Source organism: Engraulis encrasicolus, chromosome 11, assembly GCF_034702125.1.
Source record: "Engraulis encrasicolus isolate BLACKSEA-1 chromosome 11, IST_EnEncr_1.0, whole genome shotgun sequence".
NCBI lineage: Eukaryota > Metazoa > Chordata > Actinopteri > Clupeiformes > Engraulidae > Engraulis > Engraulis encrasicolus.
In genome coordinates, this window is record NC_085867.1 from 26,284,113 (window position 1) to 26,300,665 (window position 16,553).

General features: G+C 43.0%; 1 protein-coding gene across 1 annotated transcript in view; it reads right to left on the minus strand.

The window, feature by feature from the left end:
* The window catches only part of ntrk2b (neurotrophic tyrosine kinase, receptor, type 2b), a 37,715-nt gene extending 21,485 nt beyond the window's left edge, over positions 1-16,230 (minus strand). Inside the window, exons 1-12 of the mRNA XM_063209687.1 lie at positions 16,085-16,230; positions 14,602-14,676; positions 14,429-14,500; positions 12,396-12,464; positions 12,042-12,193; positions 8,642-8,778; positions 6,579-6,699; positions 5,236-5,342; positions 3,954-4,155; positions 3,244-3,276; positions 1,113-1,153; positions 757-856 (exon numbers count right to left, since the gene is read on the minus strand). Coding sequence (XP_063065757.1) covers positions 757-856; positions 1,113-1,153; positions 3,244-3,276; positions 3,954-4,155; positions 5,236-5,342; positions 6,579-6,699; positions 8,642-8,778; positions 12,042-12,193; positions 12,396-12,464; positions 14,429-14,500; positions 14,602-14,676; positions 16,085-16,230 — 1,255 coding nt within the window. The remainder of the gene's footprint in view (positions 1-756; positions 857-1,112; positions 1,154-3,243; positions 3,277-3,953; positions 4,156-5,235; positions 5,343-6,578; positions 6,700-8,641; positions 8,779-12,041; positions 12,194-12,395; positions 12,465-14,428; positions 14,501-14,601; positions 14,677-16,084) is intronic.
* Positions 16,231-16,553: the final 323 nt, after the last annotated feature.

Genomic DNA, 16,553 nt, shown 5'->3' on the forward strand with positions numbered 1-16,553 from the left:
CATATTACACCTCCCCTTCAGTTTAATAATTGAGTTATACCTTTTTGTTGTACTTCCAACTGTTCTTTGAGAATGGCAGTGCAAATTTTACCTTCATGCTAGCAGTTAACATTGAGTCCTATGAGACCAGCTGACGGCTAGCTGGTCTCATGGCAGGACTCAATGTTAACTACTAGCTTAGAGGTAAAATTTGCACTGCCGTACTCAGACAACGGCGGAAAATACGTACAAGAGAAAGGTACAACTCAATTATTTAAGTAAAGGGGAGGTGTTATATGAGCTTATTTCCAAAAATGGGACAGTATCACACAGGCCAAATTCTGGTGAAAATGCAGTTTTCCTGGTAGAAAAGACGACTTGCTAGCCACTTTGACTGGAGCTGAGTTTATGTTTGGCTAGCAGGTCTTCACACTGGCACCTGCCAACCGGCTAAATGCTGGTAAAACTTGGCTGTGGCTAGTAACAATTTCAGTCTCACTAGCCATTTTAACAGGTAACTAATAACAGGTAACTTATTCTTTGGTGTGGCAAATCAGTAGTTGCATCAATTGTTTGCATTTAAATATAAAGAATATTAAAAAAAAAAAAAAAAAAACTGACAACAAAACTGTAGAGAATGACCGGCTAGTGACTCGGGGAAAAACAATAGCCATAGTGGTCTGTCAACAAAAAAGTATACATTTAGCCCTGTTGGCTAGTAAGATAAACATCGACAAGCCACGTCTGGTGATGAGTTATTGTAGAAGCCTACTCTACCTTTAATGCCAAACTTGCTGTTCCTGCCATACTTGAGGATGACCGTCATCAGGATGCAGCCTGTCACCGCGACACCAGCCACTCCCATCACCGCATACACCTAACACACACACACACACACACACACACACACACACACACACACACACACACGCACGCATGCACACAGACAGACAGACAGACAGAGAGAGACAGACAGACAGACAGACAGACACAAAACAGCATAGTGAGCCTCCTGTTCAAAGGTAAATAACACAGATCGGTTTGAACAGAATTTATATCAATTATAGTAGTAATTTCAGAAATGCTCAGCTAGTAGGCCTAAACAAATGTTACAACAATAACAAATAACTTACTGCAACCTTGTCGTCTGGATCATCCTGTGCAGGAGGGAGGTCTATGAATGGAGAAAGACACAGATGATTATAATATATTGAATGAAAAGAAGAGACCGGAGCAGCTCAGATGGGATGCTTTTCTTTTTAATTCAAGTGCACAACATGTTAACATGTTAACATGTTAAAAGCATCCCATCTGAGCTTCTCCAGTCTCTTCTCTTCGTTCAAGATTAACTGCCTCCCTCCAGTTGATGCACCAGATGTAAAAACAGAAGCACGAGGAACCCCTTTTGGATCATAATATATTATTTTAGGCTGGTTGGACAGATATATGGAGCTTTGTTATTACTGATACAGTTTAATTAAGGAACATTCTCTGACCAAAATGTTTACATTTTTGAATATGATTACAGTACAGTCGTTTTTATTATTTATTAAGAATTTATTATTTATATATTTAATATAATTGTATATATTTATTATATATTTATTAAAGCTATTGAGACAAATATAAACAGAGAATAGGATAAATGGAGATCATACAGCGTGGGGACATACCTGTATCTGTATCACCCAGTCAGACCATCCAGCATAGAAGCATTGAAGCACAACAACAAAAAACACAACATTGTTGAAATTGAGCTCACAACTAAAACATGTCCCACAAATGTTCCAGTCTTATAGGCTGGTGTGTTAGTTCAGCTAGTCCCAAGTTCACCACAAGATGGAACACCATTAACATGAAGACCTGGATAGGTCCCGGTAACACTTCATTTTAGCGTTACATCCATTAGCACTAATACATACAATGTGAATGCCTGTATAAGTAACTTGTACGACATGTACTAAGCAAAATCAAACATTTTTTAGGTCCTTACTAAGGTTATACTGGTAATAAATCCCTAATTGTGCATGAACAACATTTGTGAATACATGCCTAACAAATGTTTGATTTTGCTTGGTACATGTCTTACAAGTTACCTATACAGTATACATGTATTAATATTGTATGTATTAGTGATAATAAAGTGTTACCTAGGTCCCATTAGATAATACTGTAGATAGACAACCTTTTTGAGATCAAAATATACAAACATGCATCAGAAAAATGGCATGCAAAAGTTACCGGTAATCAATTATATGGTAAACCGCAAAATCATTAAGTAGTCCTTCCATCATTAAGTCATGACATAAGTCATAAAAATGACAGAACAAGCTCTTCATATATTCCCAAATGACAGACAGTTTCCAATGTAAACATCCAGTAACATTCTCTCTGAAGTAATCATTTCTCCCCGTGTCCTCTTCGTGCAGGTGTAATCTGCTCAATCACAGTGTATGGGAGAGATGACACAGAATGGCACTTCATTAAAATGCTGCGCCACAGACGACTTGTCGTCTTTATGCCTAATGGCGTTGCTGTGTTCAATGACGCATGTTTTCTCCGGTCTTTTGGCTTCTCCCATAAATTGTTTATGGCATGGGCGTGTGAATTGGTTAAGTTTGTGCGTCTTGTTAGTGACGGAATAAATGAATAAAGGTGTTGTTTTCAACAGACTTATTTTGACAAACAGCATGGTGACAAGGATGGAAACCTAGGTATAGTTCTGTTTGTTTTCACATAAATTCTCCATCTTTGCCACATTTTGGTTTAGAGCTCAGTTTTACGTTATGATAAGGCTCTCTGGCCACAAATACAGTACACATGTAGGCCTATTTTTTACTTGAACAGATACAAGTTTGGATGAACCAGGTATGCACAAAATTGAAATGGAACAAAATGAAGTAAAAATAATTTTTCAAAACACTGAATACAATTAAGAGCATGTATTTCATTTAAGACCAACTGTACTATCTGTTCTGGCTGTACTGTACTGAGTGTACTGTTAAGTTTTATTGATAATAAGTAAGAGCCAGATACAGTTCCCAAAAGAGCCACATATGGCTCCCGAGCCATAGGTTCTCTCTGATTCAGAGGAATTAACTAATCATTCAACAGGAACTAACAGTCTAGAAATCCTGCGGGGGCACTACGATAAACACTGAAATGGGCAGGGTCTAATAAGGTGGATAGCAAGACTTCTATAAGATGAGATGAAATGATACTTTAGTTAAAGAGACTGTAGTTATGACCATGTATGATACTTACAGTCACTGTAGTCACCACCTTCTGTGGCCTCACCTGCAACAAGGACAACAATTGTTCACTAGAGTTACGTAGTTAATGGTAGAGCATGTCATTTTAGTCGTTTATGTTCTAAAGGTATGCTACATATGCTACATTGATCTTTTCGTATTTATATAGTCATAAATAACATTCACCGGTCTGACCAAAGGACTACTAGCCTACGTATTGGTAATTTAAAATGGTTGACCTGGAGAAGAGGCATCTATTCATGTATGAAAAGTGGGTACCACTTTATAATATCGACTCCTTGTTAGGCGTTAGTTATGATTTGTTAGGCATTATTCAAACCTTAGATAACCCTTTGTAAAACATTTGTTAACCATTATCTCCTTATTATTTCCCATTACTTAATCATTAACATACACTGTGAATCATTTGCCAATCCTTCCCCGACTCTCTCACACACATGTATCAGTATCAAAAACCATTAACAGTGGATGTCACTGAAAAGGGCAGAAGTCATAATCAAGTCATAATAAATATTTAGAAAGTGCTGGTGGTAAATATCCACCCACAAAAAAAGACAAACACACACAAACCCCCGCCCCCAACACACACACACACACACACACACACACACACACACACACACACACACACACACACACACACACACACACACACACACACACACACACACACACACACACACACACACACTCAACACCCACCAAAGACCGGACCTGGAGGCACCATGAAGTGTGCGTCCACCCTCTTCTCGTCGGAGCCGTATTTGTTGCGCGCCACCAGCTTGTACTCGCCGTTGTGGATATGCGTGGGGTTCTGCAGCTCCAGGCAGCCCTCCTTCTCGCTCTCCTTCAGGTCGTCGTGGATGATGGTCTGCAGGTACGTGTGCTCCTCCAGCTTCTCCCCCTTCAAAGACAAAGTCCGTTTTTTTTTTTATCACAATGTGAACAGCAAAGACTGCATTTATGCCTCACCTGTGCTGTGCAAGGGGCCAGCCCAAACAGCACCCCAAGGGAGCAGTACAGCAGGATGGTACTATGTTTAGGGTAACTCAGTCATGGAGGAGTATCAGTTTGGAAAATAAATAGTATGGTTTGAATAGTATGGTTTGTATGGTTCAGACATTACCGTGCACGACTGCATAACGTAGTAGGCTACTGAGAGGAAACTAGTGTAGCAATCGTAACGTAAGGGTGGTTGTGCAGATTAACCACCACTGATGATTAATAGGTACTCGAGACATGTATACCATTACAAAATTCTCTGAAATGGTGTTAGAGTCCATGTATTAATGTTTATTTATTTATCTATTTATTTTAAGTATTTTTGGGGGCTTTTTGGCCTTTATTATTACAGGACAGTATGAGAGTAGACAGGAAATGATTGGGAGAGAGAGAAGGGGCAGGGCCGGGAAATTACCCTGGCTGGACTTGAACCGGGGTCCCCGTGGGCATGCAAGCCCAAATGTGGGGTGGCTTAGTGCGCTGCCCCACAGCACCCCCATTAATGTTCATTTTTTAAATAGAATTTAGTGATTTAGTGGGAGTCCCCCTCAGCAGAGAGGCTAAACAATCTTGGGTCTCCAGTCCCCAACATGATGTCATGCACTGCTTTATGGGGAAAGAATAACTGAATAGATAAAGAATAAATGTTTTGTGGTGCCCAACGAAATCAAATACTATGGATAATAGTTTAAAATGTGTACTACTAACAAGAAAGTGGTGAAATATCAACAAAATATCAACAGTAGGCAGCATTAAACCTAGACCTCACAGCAGTGGTTCCCAATCTTTTTCGACCTCTGACCCCTTTTTGACATTCCTTGAAAATTTCAATATATTTTTCCTCATTCTTTTTCACCACTAGACATTTCAGGTCGCTTGAATTCCAGGTGACCCCACGCAGCCTGAGGTTGGAAAACGCTGCCCTACAGTAGCTGTGTAATGAGTTGGATCATCAGGGCTACCAAAGTCAAAGCTACAGTACCTTGTGGTACCACACCAGCTGGGGTGGCGGGTTGCCGCGGACCAGGAAGTCAATGCACCAGTGCAGGTTCTGCTTCGGCTCGCTCAGATGCACGATGACCGGAGGGACTGAGGGTCCGGAGAGAGAGAGAGAGAGAGAGAGAGAGAGAGAGAGAGAGAGAGAGAGAGAGAGAGAGAGAGAGAGAGAGAGAGAGAGAGAGAGAGAGATAGACAGAGAGAGGACGGAAGAGGGAGCAGAAGAGGAGGAGAGGAAGAATGACCCACAGGACACTGGGAGGATTCAGGGGGGAATGAATTGCAGAGTAGGGGAGGGGGAAGGGAGGAGGATGAGGAGGGAGGCAGAAGAGGAGGAAGAGGAGTAGGGAAACGAAACAGCAGGGGCTACACAAAGGGGAGAGACCCTATCAGTGTTCATAGACAGGACAGCAGGGTTGCCAGGTTGGGTGCTTTCCCATCCATTTGGGCTGTTAAGCATGGTCTTTTTGACCTCGTTTATGACCTGAGAAAACAATAGCATTTAGTCCACATTGGGTGGCATTTAGTGCCCCAGGTGGTTTCTGGGTATTTATTTGGCTCGAAATCATCAGACACATCTGGCAACCCTGCAGGAAGTGCACAACAGATTCTGAGCGAGAGACCTTGAGTATGTCCTGGTGACCCAAACAGGACGAGAGGATAGGCAGAGAGAGAGCAGCAGGAGGTGAGGAGAGGAGTCACACAAGGGGGAGCAGAGTACAGTACAACAGGAACCAAAAGGAGCCAGATGTCAAAAAAACATCTCCTTAAAGACACGTGTGTGTGTGTGTCCATCAAAACACTTGAGTTGCTAAAATGTAAACATTAGCACACGCGCAATGCAAGGACACCGGTCGGGTGGACGGGTCCATTAAGTTTAGAATTTTGTCATGAGAGAGAGAGAGAGAAAGAGAGAGAGAGAGAGAGAGAGACAGAGAGCGAGATAGAGAGAGAGAGAGAGAGAGACAGAGAGCGAGATAGAGAGAGAGAGACAGAGACAGAGACAGAGACAGTGTGCAACAAGTTTAGAGCACTTGCCTTCCTAGCAATGCTAACCTTCACCTAAGTAATAGTGATGAAATTAAACCAATGTTAGTCAGAAGGGAATAAACCCATCATGATCAAGCGTAGGGACATGAAGTGACAGGGTGATACAGGACAGGAACAAGAAGGTGGTGCTTACATGGCCTGATTATCCATAAGGGCACGGAGTGGCACAGTGCACAGGGGCACCAAAACATTTACAACCAGTGAGAGGGCACCACATGACACGATCTTAACTAATATTTACTGCAAAGGGGGCACCCAGGACGTGAGGCTCTCACTTACAGAGGATGTTGAGCCTCAGGGTGGCTTCCCTCACGCCCACCATGTTCTCCGCACTGCAGGTGACCTCCTGGCCGTCGTCGTCAGGTGACAGCCTGCTCAGGTACAGGTTCGATCCTAGAGGCTAGAGAAGGCAATGGCAAAAACAGACATTTAGAAAAATGAATTGCAAAGCCTTTTTTATACGATTGTTTTCACCACAATTGTAATGGCCAAGTCTTAATCTGTTATTTATTTAATGTGTTCAGACTTTAAGATTTATGTTTTAGTGACCAACTTTGAATGTATTAATGAATTCTTTTCAAAGACTAACATAGCATTCCGCTGATCAATAATCGATGAACGGTGCACAGTATAAGGCGAAGACTAATTGGTCATGTCACAGCAATGTTCTTATCACGTAGTTGAGCTTTTACAGCAGAGAGTGGGATCGACAGTAATCCCATCAACATAAAAGGACTACTTTTTGTCTGAATACCCCAGTGAGTGATCATGGATAATTAATACAAATCAATAATCAAATTTTTTCCCCATTTTTTGTTCTTTACTCTGTAATGTGATTTGTCATGAGTGCATGTGTTTAGCAGTGGTCTATTTATTCCTTGTGGTCAAAGAGAGAGGGTTTTTAAATGTAGTAGGAGACTAAGCGTCTAGGAGAGAGATGTGCTATAGGGGCGATGCGAATGCAGCCAGGACAGGAGACTATGTGGCTCCATAACTCTGTGGCTAGACGGCTAAAATGCATCTGTGGTAAATAGGGGAGGCTAAATGCCTCTGTGGTAACGCATGGGAGTCTACCCAGAGACAAACCATGGCTACTCTTGTGGCGGGAGGCATGTGTGGCTGGCTGAGCCTGGGTTGGATGGATACTGTCCCATTTTTGGAAATAAGCTTATTTTATACCTCTCCTAAAGCAGTTAACATTGAGTCCTATGAGACCAGCTGGTGGCTAACTGGGGGGGTCAGTTGTCCCGGGCCCAGGGAGAAGGGGGCCCAGAATTGGGTCATGTATTGGGTAGGGGGGCCCTTTCAGATGACTCTGTCCCGGGCCAAGTCAAAGCTGTCAGCGGCCCTGGGTACTTGCACATATGATGCTGACCATGGGTTACATGATGGATATGGGGCTGAGCCTAAGTTGAATGAGACATATGGGGGAGAGCCTGGTTTGAGATATAGTCTGGGAACCGTCTATTCATTTTCTTGTAGGGGATGCCGGATCTGAACTGATTACAATACCATCGACACTTTGATTGAGAGATAGTTTTGTATCTGGTGCCATGTACTAGACTAATGACATGACATGATGGATCTGTAAAAAAAATACCTCTGTGCTTTCGTTTGTCTAATAATATGTCTTGCTCTCCCTCCCCATTCTGTGTTTGGGTTCCCAAACTCAGGAGAAGATTTCAACAATGGATCTGTAAAAAAATACCTCTGCGGTTTCGTTTGTCTAATATGTCTTGCACTTCCTCCCCGTTCTATGTTTGGGTGCCCAAACTCAGGAGAAGATTTCAGCAAGGGTTACAGATCGGAACATGCAATATCGCCCATGAGGACCCAGGTTTGAGAGTCCATCCTGGGTCGTTTCTCAACCCTTCCCCATCTCTCTCCAGCACTACCTTTCTGTCGCCGTCTTCACTGTCCTTTTTTATCAATATTTTTGACAGCAATATAATCTGCTCTAGAACCTCTTCAGGGACGCTAAACCTAAATGTTCTCCTGACATCAGTTGTAAGTGTGTTTTGCAACAGTTGGGGACAACACAATTGCCTGAAAGCACTAATGCCTACCAAACCTGGGGTGCATTTCTGGAAAGCGTAGTTGCTAACTATGTTAGCTACTTTGTTGGTTGCAATGCAATTTCCCATTGGCAACTACCGAAGTTGCTAACTGTTAACAACTACGTTTTCCAGAAATGCACCCCTGGTCAGCACCGAACTACTCCGAGCTTGTGTTTGTGTTGGGGAACCCCTGATTCTGTTTTTCCTGAGGTGGAGGTGGGTAATACCGATCACAAAAGAAATGCAAGTATTGTCACACACACACACAAGTATTGTCATCGTCACCTCAGCACTGGTGGTCAGACTCATGAAGTTCCATGTCAGCTCCGGGTCAGGATGTCCCGTCACCGCACAGGCCACCGTGGCATTGGTCCCGGCCATCTGGTTCAGAATGGGTGGCGACAAAGTGGCATTGGGAAGTTCTGCAAGAAGCAAATAACAGCTAATCAGTCATTTTAAAGTTTAAGAAAGCGTCTTTGAAAAGCGCTAAATAAAAAACATTGTATTAACCCATTGTGTCCTGGAGACCATTATACGCTGCATTCAGGTTCTTAAGATGTCAGCTATTGTATTAAAAATGTGTGTACGTTAGAGCTGAATGAACACATTGTAAGGCAAAACGAGGGTCCTAGCTTTTAAATGCAACTCATGTCATGTTTGTATGTGCTTTGGAAGCTGAGATATTTAGGATTTCATAGAAAGAGGCCACCCTTTCCCAAAAAGGGCTTAGGACAAAATGGGTTAAAAACAGAAGAAAGCTGCCTATGTCTACTTTTACATGACTTTTTAATTCCCAAGCAATAATTCAGAATTAAATAGTTCTGTCTAGTTTACTTTGATCTTTCATTTAATTCCGAATTGTGAAGTGTTTAAATTACATTTTCAAAGCGGAATTAATAAGTAAGTCTCAAGTCCTTCCAATCAAGACTGAGTCAGCTCACAAGTTAAGACACATTTGACCAAGTCCAAGATGTACCAAAGCCAAGTCAAATCCAAGTCAAATTCTCATTTTCCCAAGTCCCTAACAAGTCACCATGTATTCTTGCTATTCTAAGTTTTCCTGTGTACTTGTATCTGTTAGTGATGTTGGCTATGATTATGTACTCTGTAAGCCGCTTTGGTTATAAAGAATCTGTCAAATGCAATGTAATGAAATGTAATGTAATGCAATATTCTATGCACAGTCTTGACAACTACTTTTGTTTATACATTCATTACCTCTCCACACTTCTATGCATGCTCCCCTTTTCCAGTCTCATTCTTAACAAAAAATGTAGGCCTATTGATAAAGGTTAAGGGCATATGATTTCATTTTCTTTTTTTCATGTAATATTGTCACATACAAATGCAGAAAATGGAATATATCTAGACATTTGCGATTTGCAAATCATTGCAAGCTAAAACTGTCAAGTCAAGTCAAGTCTCGAGTCAATAGCGTACAAGTCAAGTCACAAGTCATTCCTAATATTGCCAAGTCACGTTTTAAGTCAAGTCAGTGACTCAAGTCTGACTCAAGTCCAAGTCACAAGTCACAAGTCACAAGTCACAAGTCATAAGTCCACATCTCGGGTGGCTATTACGGGATACCCTGTGAACATAAACAGGCTCATGGCAGATGCATGTGCAGGCTTCTTAGATAAGTGCACATTAAAAAGACACAATTAACATATTGATCAATGAGAAACGTGCATCCTGAGCTTCCCACATAATGTGTCCATAATATTCTGATGAACTTTGTGAGGAACTAAAAACATCACGTGGAAGAAATAAGGACTGCCTTGACATCGACAACAACTTCCTCACTGATCTTGATTAATAGGAATAATTGCTTGTTTTGTTTTGAAAGTTCAATTAAAATGAGTCTATTGTCAGGTTCGTTCCTTTGATTCGGTGAACACTATATCAAGCGTTCTGAGAATGATGGAGGATATGGGGTCCCAAATTGAATTGTTGGACATACGAGCTCTGTTGAGCATTGATTGGATCAAATAACAATAGACAGTGATCTTCGCAACTTCCAAGCCAAGGCCCAAACATCAATACATCCTGCATGCCTATGCAATGACGCATAGCATGTATCACAACTTCATACATAACAGGCTGTTATTTAGCAATTACAGTATAGCAAGATGTTAAAAATGTCAGGCATTAAGAAAAATACTTCGTGTTCATTTTTCATCATTACAACACACACACACATGCACACACCACCTTCCTCCCCCTGCACCCTCCACCTCTCTGCTCCCTGTGAGAGTTACGGTAACTGTAAGAGGCTCTTTCGCTCGCAGTCTTCATGTTTTTTTAACTGAGTATTTTTATTCTTGAACCATGTTTGTGTAATATAAATGTAAATATAAATTTGGAGTAGAGATGCACCGGATCCTGATTTTTAGGATCCTGCCGGATACCGGATACCGGATCCACTGCTTAAGATCCTGCCGGATCCGGAACCGGATACCGGATCCTACGAAAGGGTTGAAACACATAGCCTACTCACACACGTGGGCCCTTTTTATCACGTTGGCTCAAACTATTTTGACTGAAAAGCCTCGGCTACCGGATCCTGGATCCTGGAACCGGATCCGGATCCTGTGAAAAACCCTATTATCCTGCCGGATCCGGAACCGGATCTTGGATCTGGTGCGTCTCTAATTTGGAGTGCTAATCATCTTGTGTCAGAATGGCTTTCTCTATTTTATTCACACCTGCACAAACACACACACACACACACACACACACACACACACACACACACACACACACACACACACACACACACACACACACACACACACACACACGCACACACACACACGCTTTAAATCCTGTTTTTCTTTTTCTTGTCTTCTTTCTCACTCTGTATTGTAATCGAATATGACTCCATCGAGAATGAGACAATTCATCTCCACAGGCTATCCTTGCAAACAAAAACAAACAAATAAATCATGTGACAGATTCTGACTCTGTATAAATGTGATCATTTCTATCGGACTTGTCCTGGCACGACATCTCCAGTGATCAGTGTGCATTAGCCTTGGCATACCCAATGGCATCCTGCATATACAATGCATCCTGCATCTGCAAAGTATCCTACATATCTTTCAACATCGGCCTAACCCAGACCCACAAGGGGCTCTTCTGTAGTGTGTTGTATGTAGGACAAAAGTACTGGACACCTGAGTCCTGACTCCTGACTCATTGACGGCTAAGAAGCCCAAAATTTAAAAAAAAAAAAAAAAAACATAGCCATAATCCAAACCCTACCCTATAACCCCAAGGGATACTTCTGTAGTTTGATAAGTAATGGTTTTCCTGGGCACTTTGCAGCATAGATCAAAAGTACACTGACTTAACATGGAACAGTAATTTTCAAGCTTTTGTTGAGCCAGGGCACACTGTTTTTCCATGGCTAAATGGCACACCACCAAAAGGCACACCACAAAATGAAAATGTTGACAGAAAATGAAACTACGTTGCCAATATTAACCGTTTACAGTTATTCTATTCCATGTCCACGGCACATCAGATGATCTCTCAAGCCACGCTAGTGTTCCATGGCACAGTGTGTGTGTGTGTGTGTGTGTGTGTGTGTGTGTGTGTGTGTGTGTGTGTGTGTGTGTGTGTGTGTGTGTGTGTGTGTGTGTGTGTGTGTGTGTGTGTGTGTGTGTGTGTGTGGACAGCTTACCACATGACTTGGGGGCCAATCTGGAGAGAGGCATGATGCCCGCCTCGTCCCCCATGCACTGGAGCTCCTGGTTGTCCGTCTCCTCCGTTCCCAGGAACATCTTAATCCACATGTTCTCACAAGAACACCGCAGGGGGTTACCTGACAGGTACCTACAGAAGAAACAACACAAGAGCGTGACACCGATGCCTGTATATTGGTCTGGTACGGAACTTAGTGTAGTTCCACTATCAAGTATTAGTTACACACACTGCATGCAAACTTGAGGAACTTACTGTAGTTCCACTATCGAATATTGGTTACACACACTGCACACAAATTGAGAGTTAAAAAAGAATAGATCATGAGACTTACAAGTATGACATATTTGAGTATCGAACCGCTTTCCATGATAATGTTGACAAGTTATTGTCTTTGAGGTTTCTATAGGAAAAATAAGAAAAATAATCATATTACTGTGTGTCCCTGAAAAAAATGTATGGGGTTACATGTGTGCTGTGATCCGTTTCTTTATAGCTATGGCTAAACCTTTAAGATAAGGCCCCTGTTACACAATTGGTGATACAAGAATGGCAATGACCAAGTCATAATGTATTACTAAGTACTCAATGCAATGAAGCAGTAGTGTAATACAATGGTTGTAAAGTCTTCTCAATGACAACATACAGTGTTCCACTGGCGGAACGACGCATATGGCACTAAGTTTCTCTTATGTCAGGGTCCTAAATGAACCTGAAGCACAGAGGTATCTGTTATACTGCCTGATAGGACCCAATGTTGCAGGCGTGGCCTCAAGTGTCATTGAATAATATACCATGTCTTGTAAATTTCAGTGTTGTATAACCATGCCAGACAAGACAAAGACAATTATTTGAGCCATACAACGCTGAGATATTAGCAGTTAAAGTCATCATGTATGACTAAGGAATACAATGAGACCACAATATACAGTATGGTAAATTGATTCAACGCTAACGAATATAAAGTTATTCTTATTCTATTGCTTTTGTGTTTTTTTGTTTTGTTTATCAACACGGTGTTGTGAGGAGGGGCAAGACACTGGCAGCCAACCACATGAGCTAATTTTTTGACCAACAGCGGTTTCCGTCAATCAGAGGTTTCGCGCAGTCAGGAGAAAACAAAAATTTAGAACCCATACAAGAATAGTACTAGTAGGAGTAATAGTTGGAAAGTGGCCAGTAAGTTAATTTTCTTGCTAACAATTTACACACTTACTATTAACAAAACAAACACTCCATGAAATCAATAAAACGTTAAAATTCCTGCAATTAATTATTTACAAACAGGGCAATAAAACCTTGCCACTGGGGATATGTTACTGCATGCTTATTATAGAAATATACAATATTGATGAACTGACAATGAAGCTGACAGGTCTGATATGGACTAGGATTAGCAATAATTTGCTGTTTACAGATGAGACGCCAGAAAACGCACAACCTTTAACCAGCTAATCTTCCAATAAGCCTACAGAACTATCGTAACCTAAGTGTGTATGTATGAAATGTGAATATTGATAAGAGAATTCCTGTGAAATAGAGAGCCCTAAGTTATGAAAGTCCAACTGGGAAACTCCAACTCCCATTGTCATTGTGACACAGCACTCTACAGCATGCAAGTGTTCACTACTCACTGCACACAACGAAATTGCATTTATGCCTCACCCGTGCAAGGGGGCAGCCCCCAATGGCGCCCCTGGGGAGCAGTGTGGTGAAACGGTACCATGCTCAGAGTACCTCAGTCATGGAGGAGGATGGGGGAGAGCACTGGTTAATTACTCCCCCCACCAACCTGGCGGGTCAGGAGTCGAACCGGCAACCTTTGGGCTACAAGTCTGACACCCTAACCGCTTACCCATGACTGCCCTATGGAACTCACAGTATTACAGCCGTGTGACAGCCGTGGCCTACCTGAAGTAGTTAAGGGGATGGGTTTTAGATCAGAGCGTTGCAGGTTCAAATCCCACCCTGACCCTTCCACTCCCTATCTCACTCCAAGGCTGAGTTAATTGCCCTTGAGCAAAGCACCTAACTCCACACTGCTCCAGGGACCGTCACTAATACCCTGTACTATACTGTAAGTCACTTTGTAGGCTATACCACTGTCAGCTGTGTGTAATGTAATGCAATATAATGTAATGACAACAGCCCGTACAGACCAGGGGGTAAGACTTCTCGAAAGTCTCAACAATTTATGCTCATGCTCTATGCCTGTTTTCAGACTGACCTACAACAAACCCACGCTTGCACACAAAATTGATTTGAGCAGGATGTGGCGAATGAAGGGAAAACAATTAAGCAATGATGAAGGGAGAAAGGTGGTGGTGGTGGTGGTGGTGGTGGTAGAAGGAAAATATGTTTACGCACAGATACTGAAGCCTGGCATTGTAGAGAAAGGCTGTCGGGTATATTGACAACAGCCCAGAATTTGTCACAGTTCTGTGGACGTAGAGAGGCAAAGAAAGGTAATAGAGACATTACATGGTTATCTGTTATAAGAGTCAAGGGGGTCAAAACAGACAAAAGACTAGGCTACTTACAAATTCCTGAGGTTGAAGTAGGACTTCAAGTGATCATCGTTGATAAGAAATAAGTTGTTCTGATTTGAAATGAATCTGTTCAGGGAAGAAACATTAATTAAGCTTTTGATTAGACCCTGTCCCCATCAACATCCCATTCAGTGGGCTAGCTTACAGACAGGCCTAGGCCTACACAGGCCTAGTTTAGCCAGACATTCCTCATCACTGGAAAAGAAAGGCAAGATAGCAGACGCATACACATGGTTTGGGCATTTGCCACGATACGTGCCGTTTGCTACATCATGTGCCGTTAGCTTGAAATAAAGGTAGGCCTAGGTCAAAATATTGGGTGATGCTGGTATGTTATCACAGGCTACATGCCCAAAGAGCATCAGTGGTGGAGTCGTTGTCCTGGAAACGGAGCGACATGTTTGCGTAGGCGCCGATGGTTGTTGCTTTGTGGACACGCTGAGTTGTCACTGGACTACTCCTTAATAATAAGGGGGTACGGTTTCGTCTTAGAGCGTTCTTTCAGACACATACGGAGGTCAAATTTGTATTGAAAACCGAGTCTTCAAGACCGGAATATCGGGGCATCAGCCCAAGTCATCTCTGGCTCCAAATCATAATCACACGCAGGCAGGCTTTGTCATCTTTGGAGCAAGATGCTAGGCTGTATACAGTTTCACCATGAACCCGAAGCACCTTGGCCTACCGTCGATCTTAACCATCTGTGGTCCACCATGGTGAATATAAAGCTTTTAGGGAGGGCGCCTGAAAAATCTATCAGGCATTTGGGTTGAACGCCTCCCCTCATCTCCCTGTCTATCCCTCACGGGTCTGGCTTCGGTACCCATGTCTCCAGAAGCCACATCCCCCCGTTAAGTTCTGAAGTCAGCCTGTCTCTATTAGCCTACATGTGTTTATGTGAACACGGCTTTGTTACGACCATTCAATACATGTCCTAACTATACACACAGACGCGCGCGCTCACACTCATGCACCATCACCAACACCATAAAAGATACACATACGCGCGCGCAAGCACACACACACACACACACACACACACACACACACACACACACACACACACACACACACACACACACACACACACACACACACACACAGAATAATCGGGACTCACGCTCACACGCCTTCGTTGAAGACGAAGATTCAGAATGTTCACCTACATTCGGATTCTGAATTTGTAGCCTGTGTCAAGGTCCTCTGCCGCGAGTGCAGGGCTCGATACCCTTCTCAGAACGATGGGGGACAGGGAAGGGAAGGTTACGAATGTCATGCTACACCCCCCCCCCCCACGGACTGATTTATCTGCTTATTTATTACATTCCTCCATGACACGACATATTGTGCTGTCCGTTAGAATATGGTAGCCTACGCTGAGCAAGGCATTTTGGCATTGTGCGTTATTGTAAGCACGGTTCATCTGACACGTCACTAAGATCAGTCACTCATCGCGTTCGTAAGTCACACTTACATGTCTGTGATGTTTTCCATGTCAGACTCCTCCGCCAAGACGGGGAATTCCTTGATCCCGGGGTCTTGGTCGATACATACTATCCGCGAGGTGCTGCAAGTGCAGGATGTAGGGCAAGAAGCGGCGCCGAAGCCCCAGAGCCCCATCAAAACCCCATACAATCCCAAACGAACCATTCCACACCCCCCTCCGACCATGGTGGGTCCCAGAATAGTCCGCCAATATTCGATCAAATGGCTATTTTTGCTGGTCAATTGTTGATGTAATCTCAGCGGTGATGTGTAGCGGCGTGGGCACGGACGCCGCGGATGAGAGAGGCGCAAAGCTGTTCGGTGTGAGGCGCGACTGTCATGGAATGGCCTTCCCCTCTGTCTCCGCAGAATGGTGCTATCACACCATTACATGTCGACGCCGCGAACGAGGCTGCCAAAATCCCGCGTCCTGTGGCAGTAAGCCGCCCGTCTCCGTG